This window comes from Epargyreus clarus, unplaced genomic scaffold (assembly GCF_041222505.1).
Source record: "Epargyreus clarus isolate Ecla_fem2 unplaced genomic scaffold, WU_Ecla_fem_2.2 ptg000024l, whole genome shotgun sequence".
NCBI lineage: Eukaryota > Metazoa > Arthropoda > Insecta > Lepidoptera > Hesperiidae > Epargyreus > Epargyreus clarus.
In genome coordinates this window covers 11,015,864-11,028,214 of record NW_027332231.1, presented here as the reverse complement: position 1 = coordinate 11,028,214, position 12,351 = coordinate 11,015,864, and the positions used below count along the sequence as shown (strand labels likewise).

Genomic DNA, 12,351 nt, shown 5'->3' with positions numbered 1-12,351 from the left:
TTTGTACCTTTTAATTCAGCTGAATAATGCTTTGGCTTTGTAGTGACGATACACAAACAAATAAAAACTAAATATCAATATTTGTTTGTGATACTCCGCGTATCTGAATTTCTGAAATAAATATTCTTAAAAAAAGTATTTGCTGTTTTTCCAAAGCATTTTATTACAAAAGTGTGTATGGAGAAGGTATGGAATATAAAATTATTTTTTATGTCAACACCACAATCACACAAAAATCCAGACTTAAACAGTGACAGTGAGTCAATGACTTTGATGACCCGGGTGGCAGAGCGGTCTGACATGAGGAGATTGTGGGTTCGATGCTCAGACGGTAAGATAATGTAAATCATGAATTTAGATATCTGTTCTCGGACTAGATATTTATGTATTCATGTTTTTTTATGTCCATGGCAACCGCAGATGAAATCCTTGTGTAAAAAACTTTTTACCGTAAATAATATAGCCGTTAGTGAAGCCAATCATAATTTATCTTCTCTAGGAGCGTTGGATGAAGCAATGATGCAAGCGCTGGAGCACGACCGGATCGACTTCGTGAAGCTGCTCCTCGAGAACGGGGTGTCCATGAGGAAGTTCCTCACCATTCCCCGCCTGGAGGAGCTGTACAACACGAAGAGTGGACCCAGCAACACGCTGCGGTACATCCTGAGGGACGTGCGCCCGCATCTTCCCAGGGGATATGTCTACACCCTCCATGATATTGGGCTTGTCATCAATAAGCTTATGGGAGGTGCTTACAGGTATGTTGTTATTACTATTGTTTTAATTCAGTATAATGAATATGTATTTTGCGCTGTCTTTATATTTTCTGCACATCCTTAAGGTTGACTGGTAGAAAACGTTACTTAGCATTAAGTTCGCCTATTGTACCACGTTTTATTGATCAATAAAGTGTAATAAAAAATAAGAACTATGCTAGAATGCAAAATATTATAACATTAAGTATTTTAGCATAATATAGTGGCGCAGTTAGTTTTGTACACTTGATACGCAAATGTATACGAAAGAGACAACGCAACGACTGCAATCAATCAACAAAACGCATATCACTAATGCTAAAATTACCTAGTCTGCTAAAATGGAATACCTCAAAAAAGTATCTCTATTTGATGGCGGCGTGAAGCCGTATTCACATTAATTTATCCTAAAAACGATGTAACACATTTTATTTAGCACCCTTGAGAAATTGCAAGCCCCTGACAGACCCGACACACACAAATATAAAACATAGTTAATTATAATCACCATAGGTAATAGGATAACGTTACATTTCCGTAAAATAGGGCAAGTGTTGCATTTTCATGAGTCCATCCCTCAGATTGGCAGTGATCGATTGGTTTCCGTTGGCGGTAACAAAGCCGGTAATCTTACCACACAATAAGGTTTAAGAGTCAGTGAACTGCGATAGATATAGAGTCCACACTTTACTAGGTTCGGAAACAATAATAAAGTAAATATTTAGGCTTCTATACTATTCTTCTTCATTACTGTCAGGTAGTTAAGTATTTTCTGTATACTTTTTTCTTTTAATATGAAATAATTTCTTCTTTACATATAAAAAGTTACATTACTAAATGCCCTACATTACATTGGTGACAATTTTCAACTTAGTCTATTAATTTATTTATTTCTTCTATTCTAAGATATTCTAAGGCATTCTTAGATAAGTCTAGTGCCCAGTAAGTAAATATAAATATGTCCTTAAATTCAATCCAAGTACCCTTAATTAATAACTACAATTAAACTTCAATCACCACAAATATTCGTAACAATTTTTGCTCATAATTTTAGTCATTACACTGCCGATTGTTTTATATCGGCAGTGTAACTACATAGTATTACATTAGCAAAAATTATTAATATAATAATGTCTATTTTATAATCATATGAATTGTATATAAATACAGACTAACAAATTCATTTACCTACCCATAAGAAAAAAAACTTAATTCTAAAGGTGCTACTACACTCGCCGCAAGTTCCGTCCGATCTACGCGAAGGTGATGAACAAGAGTGTGAATGTGCACCGCAACAGCGCCTCCTTCACCCGCCACAACGCCGGGGGCCTCTCTCTCATCACCGGGTTCATGCCCGTCACCACCGAGATGGCGCTGTTCGACTATCCCTTCAATGAGCTTCTTGTAAGTATAATGAGTACTGTTAAGAGGGTCAACATGTATTACAACAGCGCCTCCTTCACCCGCCACAACGCCGGGGGCCTCTCCCTCATCACCGGGTTCATGCCCGTCACCACCGAGATGGCGCTGTTCGACTATCCCTTCAATGAGCTTCTTGTAAGTATAATGAGTACTGTTAAGAGGGTCAACATGTATTACAACAGCGCCTCCTTCACCCGCCACAACGCCGGGGGCCTCTCCCTCATCACCGGGTTCATGCCCGTCACCACAGAGTTGGCGCTGTTCGACTATCCCTTCAATGAGCTTCTTGTAAGTATAATAAGTATTGTTTAGAGTGTCACCATGTATCGCAGTAGTGCCTCCTTCTCCCGCCACAACGCTGGGGGCCTCTCCCTCATCACCGGGTTCATTCCCGACAACACAGAGATGGCGCAGTTCAACTACCCCTTCAATGAGCCTCTCGTAAGTATCATTAGACTATTTAGACTATCATTATGTATTACAATAGCGCCTCCACACACCTATTTAGGTGTATGCCCATCACCACAAAGATGGCGCTGTTCGACTATCCCTTTAACGAGCTTCTTGTGAGTATAATAAGTACTGTTTAGAGTGAAAACTTCCAAGCAACAGCGCCTCATTTACCCACCACAACGCCAGAAGCCTTCCTCATCACCGGATTTATGCCCGTCACCACAGAGATAGCGCTGTTCAATTATTCAATTAATGACCTTTGTTTGAGTATAATATTTTTCAAAGTAATCGCCTTATTAATTATTTTGGAAATTTAATGAAATGTTAGTTAGTAATAAAACGCCCGTTAGTAATAAAAATAATCAATCCAAGTTTTGGCCACTAAATACTATTTTTTGGTAGGGAAATATTAGATAGATTGATTATTAACAGACGTTCCGCTTTAGACAGTCACATACCAATGTGTCATTTTGAATTGTGCAGTTCAATGTTAATGTGATTACAACACACGCGTACGAGTGTATATGATACAAATATTACAATTCTCAAAATAATATAACGTTTTCCACGAGTAGGGCTTTATTTTAAGACAACCAAAAAACTATAAGTAAAAGTAGTTAGGATTCAAAAGGTAGATTATCACTTTTCTAAAACCATCCTTATTGCAGATGTGGGCAGTCCTTACAAAGAGGCACCAGATGGCGTTGCTAATGTGGACTCACGGGGAGGAGGCATTAGCAAAGTCGCTGGTAGCTTGCAAGCTGTACAAGGCGATGGCGCATGAGGCTGCTGAAGACGACATGGAGACGGAGGTGTATGAAGAACTACGGCACTATGGCAAGGAGTTTGAGACTAAAGGTAAGCAAAAACTTTTTACACGTTTTTATGATTGGAGTAACAAATGAGCTCGTATGCCACTTAAGTCACTGCTGCCCATCGACATGTGTTACTGTACACTTCCTCAAGCAATTATTGTCCCACTGCTGGGCTTGGGCCTCCACACTAAGTGAAGCGAGAGAGTTGTCAAGTACGAATTGGTAGACTCCACATACCTTTAACAACTTTTTAACTTCTATTTCACAATTTTAAAAATCTGAGGTGCGATCAACGTGTTCGAAATTTCAATCACTATATTACTTCTTTATTCGATATTAATTAAACAATCAATAAATATAACTCTATAATGGCTGGTCGGTATTCAAAATATTAATAGAAAATTATTTTCAAAAACGTTGAAAATCTAACTAACGCAAACATATTCAATGGAAACAAAATACTAAGTCAAAAACAATAACAGCAAATGTATGAAAATAAAATTGGTTATGTATAGCTAAACGTACCCATTGGAAAACCTTATACTTTCAACTTATTCAATAACCTCCACAAAATGTATAGGAACCGACAGCCGAACACGAAATCGCATTAGCATTAATGTACCCCAGCCACTATTCAAGTATATATACAGGGTGGCACCTAAAACAAAGGACTTATTTGAGAAGGGTGTTCAGTATTCAACTCTCATACTAAAACCTGAAAAATATGACGATATTTTTGTCAGCATTATCCATTCATGTACATTGAGCCCGCCGTAGGTCGCATATAATACTGTGATCATGTGGTAAAAAATGCTGCGCTTCATAAGATAGATTTAAAATGGTAAACCTCTTTTGTTCGACTCCGAAGGCAACACCGTCACACCTATTTCTTTTTTTTAAATGAAATGTTTTAAAAGAGTTAACTATTTCTGTTTAAATAGTTTCTGTTTAAATATATTATGTTTAAAAACGGAAAAGGCGCTGGTGTGTTATGGTTGAAAGGTGTAATTAGGGAGATATATTTATCCGAGGCGTTTCCACTTAGTCCTCAGGGGTAAACATCTGTGACCAACCTCAGGTAGGATTCCAATCTTAACTGGGATTGATCACAAATGTCTATGTGCGACAGTAACCACTCACGATTAGGTGGACTGCATGGTCGTCTGCTACTCTTACATTATATAAAAAAGACAAAATTCACTAGCTTTCTTTCATAAAATACGACAATTATTGCATTTATTTATATATTAAATATTTTTTTATTTAATCGCCATAAATAATCGTAACCCTGAATATGTCATTCGGAAAACTTACCATCCTGTATATATAGAAACTGTATATATAGAAGATAAAGCAGTGATAGCCTAGTGGTTAAGAAACGCGGCCTCTCGATCGAGGGGTCCGAGGTTCAAATCCCAGGCACGCACCTCTGATTTTCAAATTTATGTGCGTATTAGAATTTAATTATCACTTGCTTAAACGGTGAAGGAAAACATCGTGAGGAAACCTGCATATCTGAGAGATTTATAAAAAAAAATCTTAAAGGTATGTGAAGTCTACCAATACGCACTTGGCCAGCGCGGTGGACTATGGCCTAATCCTTCTCATTCTGAGAGGAGACCCGTACCCAGCAGTGGGACAGTAATGGGTTGATGATGATGATGATGATATATAGAAACTACAGAACTCTATCTGAACTCACAATAGTCGTGGAATATAATATTCCTATTCCAAGAACAACATGCAGATATCGAGAGACATTCGAGCACAAGTTTCAATATCTAGTAATTTTGGAAAACACTTTCCATAAACTATGCCAAAATGTATAATGCATATGCTTAATTAATTTGAAAGACCACAGGCTGTTATTACCGACCGTTACCGCTAAAATCATTGCATTAAATATTGGCATTATTTATTACACGCGATTATATGGCAGTCGGTTTTGTATATTCAGTAGTCATTTGATCATAAGTTGTTAAATAAATATTAAAATTTAGTTTATTATCAAGCGGAATGTAGTGTTTTTCGATCGCATATATGTCTTATTCTTTGGCAAACGGTTTAAATATTAACTATTATCCTATTAACCTATGAGGAGACATTGGATTCATCTAAATTTAGTTCAGTATAGTTTTCAGTCAATTATTTTAAGCAGCCAGGTTTTTGTTTTTAGTATAATAATTATTACTAGTATTCAGATGCATTTGATTAGCGATTCATTATTCTCTTGCAGCTTTAGAACTATTAGACTATTGTTATCGGCTGGACGACGACCAAGCTCAGCAACTCCTGACGTGCGAGCTTCAGAACTGGTCCGGACAAACTTGCCTAAGCCTTGCCGTTGCCGCAAATCATCGAGCACTTCTAGCCCACCCTTGCTCCCAAATCATCCTAGCCGATCTCTGGATGGGAGGCCTTCGTACAAGAAAAAACACCAACTTAAAGGTAAGTCCTCAAAAAGTTGTCGATTCAAATCTTTCTTTCCTCATTCACCTTGTTAACGCACAGACTTGTCATTGGCACGTCGTAGCATAGATATTGTTAGAGAATAACTCTTAACATGATCAACCGTAATGAGTAATTACGAGTCATAGATGTCTGTGTGTCAATGAGCTTTGTAACTCGGATCTGCATGATGCCGACTCGACGCCGATTATTCCCACGATCGAATGTTGTAACTCATTTTGTACTTGTATCCCTTTGTGTATTAAATACTTCATCGTAACAATTAACTTTGACGGTGTCAGATTAAGCGTAATCGGCGTCTCGACCCCTTTGGATTAGTTAAACGTAGCATGTAACGCTTAAAGTCAAAGTGAGTTAGTTAGCATCGATCGAGCAGCATTTCCTTTGCCACATCGGCTTTGTCGTGATGTCAAAGGTAATTCTGAGCCTGCTGTGTCCGCTGTACATTCTACAACTGGAGTTCAAGTCGAAAGAGGAGCTGCAGCTGATGCCGCAGACTGAGGAGGAGCACTTTGAGAATGAGAGCATGGAGGACGACAGGAGTACCAAGGGCCCTATGGACGCGGAGGTAACGTTTCATGTTTAGTTGCTTCCCATCTCGCTTTTTATGCTAGTCGTAGATCTCATAAATAGGGTCTTTCAAAGATAGATATAGGTTTCAAAATCATTAGATTAGATAGATTAACTCAGAATCCTAGTTGGTAAATCAAATGGGTAGTTAAATGATAATATAACAATATTAGATATCACTGATTCACTTACATTCGTATAAAGAATTGCACGAATAAACGCCATTTGATTAGAAGCATGATATAAAAAGATCTAAAGACTTTGAAACTTTACTGTTGTACATGTACGATTGTATATACATTGTGACTAACAGCTAATTAAAAAACTAAAACTTACTAACTGAATTGTAAATAATCTAACATTGACAATAGATAGATATTACATACCTGTAGGATGATGTAACAAAAATGTAAATGGACTTGTTAAAATAGGTGGGAGTAGTGAAGAAGCGAACGCTCTCGATCAAGAAGATCATTCCACCGGGACAACCGAATAAAAGTACACAGGTAGACGGTTGGCTAGCCTTTTTCAAGTCGCAGATATCTGTGATACGAACACAAATGCACATAAAGTACTTATAAATGCACATTTCGTATGTAAATATAAACACTTGAAATACACTTTTGAAAATCTTGCAACAATATATAAGAAGCCTCTTGCACTTTTGTTGATGACAGGACAATACCTCATTTAATTTAAATTAAGTTCAATAACAATGATTACGATATTTTCAATACTTTCGCCAAAAATTCGACTATTAACTTTCCATATCTAATTTAAAATTGTTTCTGAACTCTACATATTGCATTTTGTTCTTAAAATTCTTTGATTTGAATTTATAAAGTAATTTTCTATTACTATTGTAAATGTTCTTAAACGACTTTCTTCTCGATTGGCGTTATTCCCGAGACGATTCATTTTGTAATGATTAGAACTGCACTTCAATTAAAGTAATTAATTAGTGCTTCAAGTTTTTTATTTGCCTTGTTTTATCATCATTAATCTCTAATATTAATATAACTTTCAAATACAGTATTAACATAACGAATTTTCAGTGGAGTTCAATGTACATACCTACTGTAATATTTATTAAAAGTTTTTCATCAGCAAATAAAAACTTTCATAATTTTTTTGATGGTCTTAATCCTTTGAAATTTATCCCATCATTCAATAATAAACTTGGACAAGAAAGTAATTAGAAAGTTAAAAATATAAAAGAAAAGCCTGAGCTATTTATAAAAGTGATGATTAAAGTTTGAAAATATACTTCTCGTTAAATATTACAATTACCAGTTTTAATCAAGGTCTTTATACGATACTTATTTTCAGTTTTATTGGTACCTATTATATTTTTTAAAAGTTGTGGGCCTCAGAGATTCTTGGAGGCATTTCTATTGATATACTTGCTTCTTTTTGAACATTTGATTATTTATAATAAAAAGCCTTTCTTCTCATTATTTATTTCTTTCCCTTAATTAATTTTAATGAAACGTGTTAATTTACTGTAGAGCATTTTAAGGTTTTACTTTTTCCTAAGATAGTTACATACTCATTTATTTAGAATTTACATAGTGATAATTTGTCGTGTCGTTATATCGATAGTTAAACCATATCATTTTCTTGATTATATAGGACTTATAATAGTGTATGTCTATTGGTACCACCGTGATACATAAACATCACCGTATCTTACAATTATAAAAGTACAATACTGTTGCACAATTGTGTTCGTATTACATACAAGCAACCGTTGAATGTGGCATTGAGGCTTATTTTATAAATATAGGCTTCTCATCTTGTACAATCGCAGTTTATTTTTCATTGATTGCGTCTATCTACATATCTATTTCTTTGATTTTATTGTCACTTTTTTGACCGTTTATGTATCACCATTTTACGTCCACGTTTACTTTTTCATATTCAAGTGTTTAAAAATAAAAGAACACTAAAATTTTGTAATAAAAAGTGAACCTTTCTATCGCTACAAAATTTTCTTTATGTTCGAGAAGTGTGAACGAATCTTGGCTTTCTTTACGATGCTATAAAAGTGGTGCCGTTAATTAAATACACTTTACAATGTTGAATTTAACACCCAAGCCTAAGGTGAGCCATGAACGGGTCATTTCAAATTTGTCTGATATTTCAGCTGAAGTGTTTGTGGTATATTTTGGCTAATGGTTTCTTTAAGTTATAATATTGCGTATTATATTACCTCTATAAGCCATTTCGACTGCTTCTTCAAATTTAATGTTGAATTTTCTGTACTTAGATACTAAGCTATTTTGTTATGTTTCGTTATCTTATAACTAAATGGGTCGATTTTTTTATCATACGCTTTTTGCTTACATTTTTTGTTTACTAATTATATTTTGTATCCATTCCGCAATTGCTACTTTTGACTTTATAAAATTTTATGTTAACTTAAAAATATTTTCTATACTTACATAAATCTCACACATACATAGTTCTCTACTTAAATAATTATTAATTTCTACTCTACTTCGCCAAAATTTCTATGTCGAAATTAATAGAATGTTTCGTTTGTATCTCATTATCATCTTACTTATAACATCAAATTAATCAATTTCGACTAACTTATCTTACATCTCTAATAAATCTAATCTTGTTACTTATATCGCTCCACATTTCTGGACTTACCAAGCAGCTTCCTGAACTTGCAACTTCTTTCCGATACTTTTATCGCCTATTTTCCTAACTGAACGTCGTGATAACGTCTATACGATTTTCTCTGGACTCAAGCAGGCGTTGATTGGCTCAGGGGCCGAATGCGAAACCCGTGTCGATCAGAATGGGAAAGTTGGTAAAATAGGCTGGGAGCCCTCGTACAGAGAGTTGCCGGAGTACCACGCGCCAGAGGACAAGCGTATGAGGCCTTTGAGGTTGAGGAAGAAGATTTATGAGTTCTTCACGGCGCCTATCACCAAATTCTGGGCTGATTCGGTGAGTATATTTTTTGGTTTCGATTTAGAACTTAGATTAAAATTCACAAACTACGTATCTAAGTCCACTAAGCTTTGCTGTGGTGCAATGTTATATTCCCAAGATATCATCTCATGCAGAAATGCTGCTGAAAAGTTGTATAAAAATTTTAAATCAAGTAATCGACAATTTTTCAAGTTTTTTTTATAATACAGAATTAGCAAACGAACATGCAGTCCACCTGATAGAAACTGTCTACAGTCCATGGAAATCTGTAAAAAATAAAAGATAATATTAAATGATCTACCTAGGGTTAGCCACAGATGTTTTATTACCCTGAGGACTAATTTGGAACGCCTCAGATAAGTATGTCTCCCTTACCACGCCCTTCAAAGCTGAACACAGCAACACTTAACATTACTGTCAATACACAGAAAGCGGTGTTGCTGGAGTTGAACCACAAAGGATTCTACGCTAACATAATAATATTAATGATATAGAATCTTAGATAGATAGACAATAATGATTTGAAGGTGGTAGAACCCTTTGTGGTTCGACTCCGGCGGCACCACCGCCACACCTATTTTACCTAATAACAGCAGTGTTAGGCGCTGCTGTGTTCCGGTTTGAAGGGTGTGGTAAGGGAGACAGACTTTTCCGAGGCGTTCCAGTCGCCGACTTCAGGTAGGAATACCTAATCATATCTGGGATTGATTACAGATGTCCATGGGCGGCAGTAGCCACTTACCATCAGGTGGACTGCATGCTCGTCTATTACTCCTATATTATAAAATTAAAAAAAAATCTCATTTCTCATAAATAGAGATGGCACAATATAAGTATCTCTAATCAAAACTTATTAATTAGATAGTTCTAATGAATAATTAAACCAGATAGAATTGAAGACGTATATTCATTTGATATCTATTTAGGGAAAACACACGATGTTATTAAATATTATAATTATTTTGTTCGTGAAGCGGTAGCCGACGTAATTGGATTTTCAAATGAATATTAAATGCAGTTTTGTTAGAACGACGTGCCCTTATTACACACAACTTTAATTAAAGTTTTAGTTTTTATGAAAAGTTTTTAATTTGATAATTTTCACGTCATTACAGTGGCAATAACAATTTCTAGTTATAATGTTAGTGTAAGGTAGTTGTTGGTGTTATTGTTTCGTACTTGGTTTATTTTCATATTTTATTTGTAAGTACTTTAAGTGATTTCTTTTTTCCTCTGTACTACCGTGACAACTATTTTTCCCTTACGGCAGTGTTTCCATTATTTTTTTTAATAACTAACAGTAGCAAGGAAGACATGTTGGAAAGTAATCGTCGTAATCATGTCGTAATCTATAGATATTCGCAACAATAGAGGAATTACTGATCATTTGAAGGGAAGCTCTTTGTGCACATTTTTTACGGTTTTGTGTAATAAATTATAAGTACAAAAGTTATTAGCCGTTACTTACCAACGTAGCCCTTCGAAATCAACGCACCTTGATCACCGTAAGGTAAAATTCCTATTCAATTTGTAATCGACTACTTGAACACAAGTAGAAAAATAACCCGCACTAAACATACTTATACTTTATTATTTTAATGAAAATTTTGATAAAGCCCTTTTTAAAACAGAAGTACATTTACGTTAGTAATTATTCAACTTAATTTCAGGCTGTTATTTTACTTAGTATGTACTCAGTATAATGTTTCAGGCTTTATTTTTTATTTTTAAATCAAAACGAACAAATTGTTGTGTAAGATAATAAAAAAATATAAATTACAAAAAACCTACCTATTTTTTATCTGGATACGGCAGCTGAAATAATGCGTAAATTTTAAAACAGGAGAGACCCTTCATTACTTTTAATGAATGCTCGCGAAATATTTATTTTCGCGCGTAATTTTATATTAATGAAGGTAAATTTTTAATCATTGTAATGTTGGATGTATGTAGTGCCGTTATAAAAAAGTGTAAAAATTACTTACGTCAACCAATAAAAATCATTGATTATATTTTTTATATTATATACTCCGCAATAGGGCTAAAATAATTAATTCATATCAAAATTTTTTTTCAATATTACGACGGAATTGGCAGAATGATAATACGACTAAGTTGGCTGAACGTTTTGCTAACTGTGCTACACGGACTCGGCCTCTTGAAAAAATCACAAATTTAAAAAGCGCGGGAAGCACTAATAAACTCGGAAAGTACTTCTCTTGGGGTGAATTTACAAAAGTGAAATTATTAAAAGATTAAGTATCTAAATTGTCATAATATCACAAAAGCATAGGAATTTTTTCAACTATTGGTGACAATACAACTAAAATCTATCATAACTACAAGTCTATAAGTCTGAGTTTATAATTATCGCTCGAACTGTGCGCCGCCATTTTCGCCGCCCCGTTCCGAACTTCAACTTTAGCTACCTACGCTCAAGTAATTATGATTCAGATTTGTCGATAATAAGTCTGCTTCTGACACGTATTAACGAGGACCGTCTTAAACGATAATCGATACTCCTTTTAGTAGCGTAAATGTTTTTGTTTTGTTTACCGAAACGTTAAGTACTTTTTATACATACAATCGGAGCAAACAAGCGTACATCAACTCCTGTAATCAATCTCAGGTACTATATGAGGTCTACTTAGGATTAGCGACCGATGCGTAGATAGATCTTTAAGTCTATCCCTTACCCGTTTCACTTTACATTTCAACCAAAACACAACAGGGCTTATACTACCGTTATCTATACTTCTATACTAATATTATAAAGAGGAAAACTTTGTTTATTTGATTGTAATGTAATAGGCTCAAAAACTACTGGACCGATTTTAAAAATTCTTTCACCATTCGAAAGCTACATTATCCACGAGTAACATAGGCTATATTCTATATGAAATATTATGATAAATAGATTT

The 12,351-nt window shown here is 35.0% G+C and overlaps 1 protein-coding gene across 1 annotated transcript in view; it reads left to right on the top strand.

The window, feature by feature from the left end:
• The window catches only part of Trpm (transient receptor potential cation channel, subfamily M), a 308,502-nt gene that overhangs the window by 275,462 nt on the left and 20,689 nt on the right, over nt 1–12,351 (top strand). Inside the window, exons 10-16 of the mRNA XM_073086226.1 lie at nt 500–758; nt 1,976–2,312; nt 3,299–3,488; nt 5,682–5,893; nt 6,330–6,482; nt 6,916–6,990; nt 9,248–9,445. Coding sequence (XP_072942327.1) covers nt 500–758; nt 1,976–2,312; nt 3,299–3,488; nt 5,682–5,893; nt 6,330–6,482; nt 6,916–6,990; nt 9,248–9,445 — 1,424 coding nt within the window. The remainder of the gene's footprint in view (nt 1–499; nt 759–1,975; nt 2,313–3,298; nt 3,489–5,681; nt 5,894–6,329; nt 6,483–6,915; nt 6,991–9,247; nt 9,446–12,351) is intronic.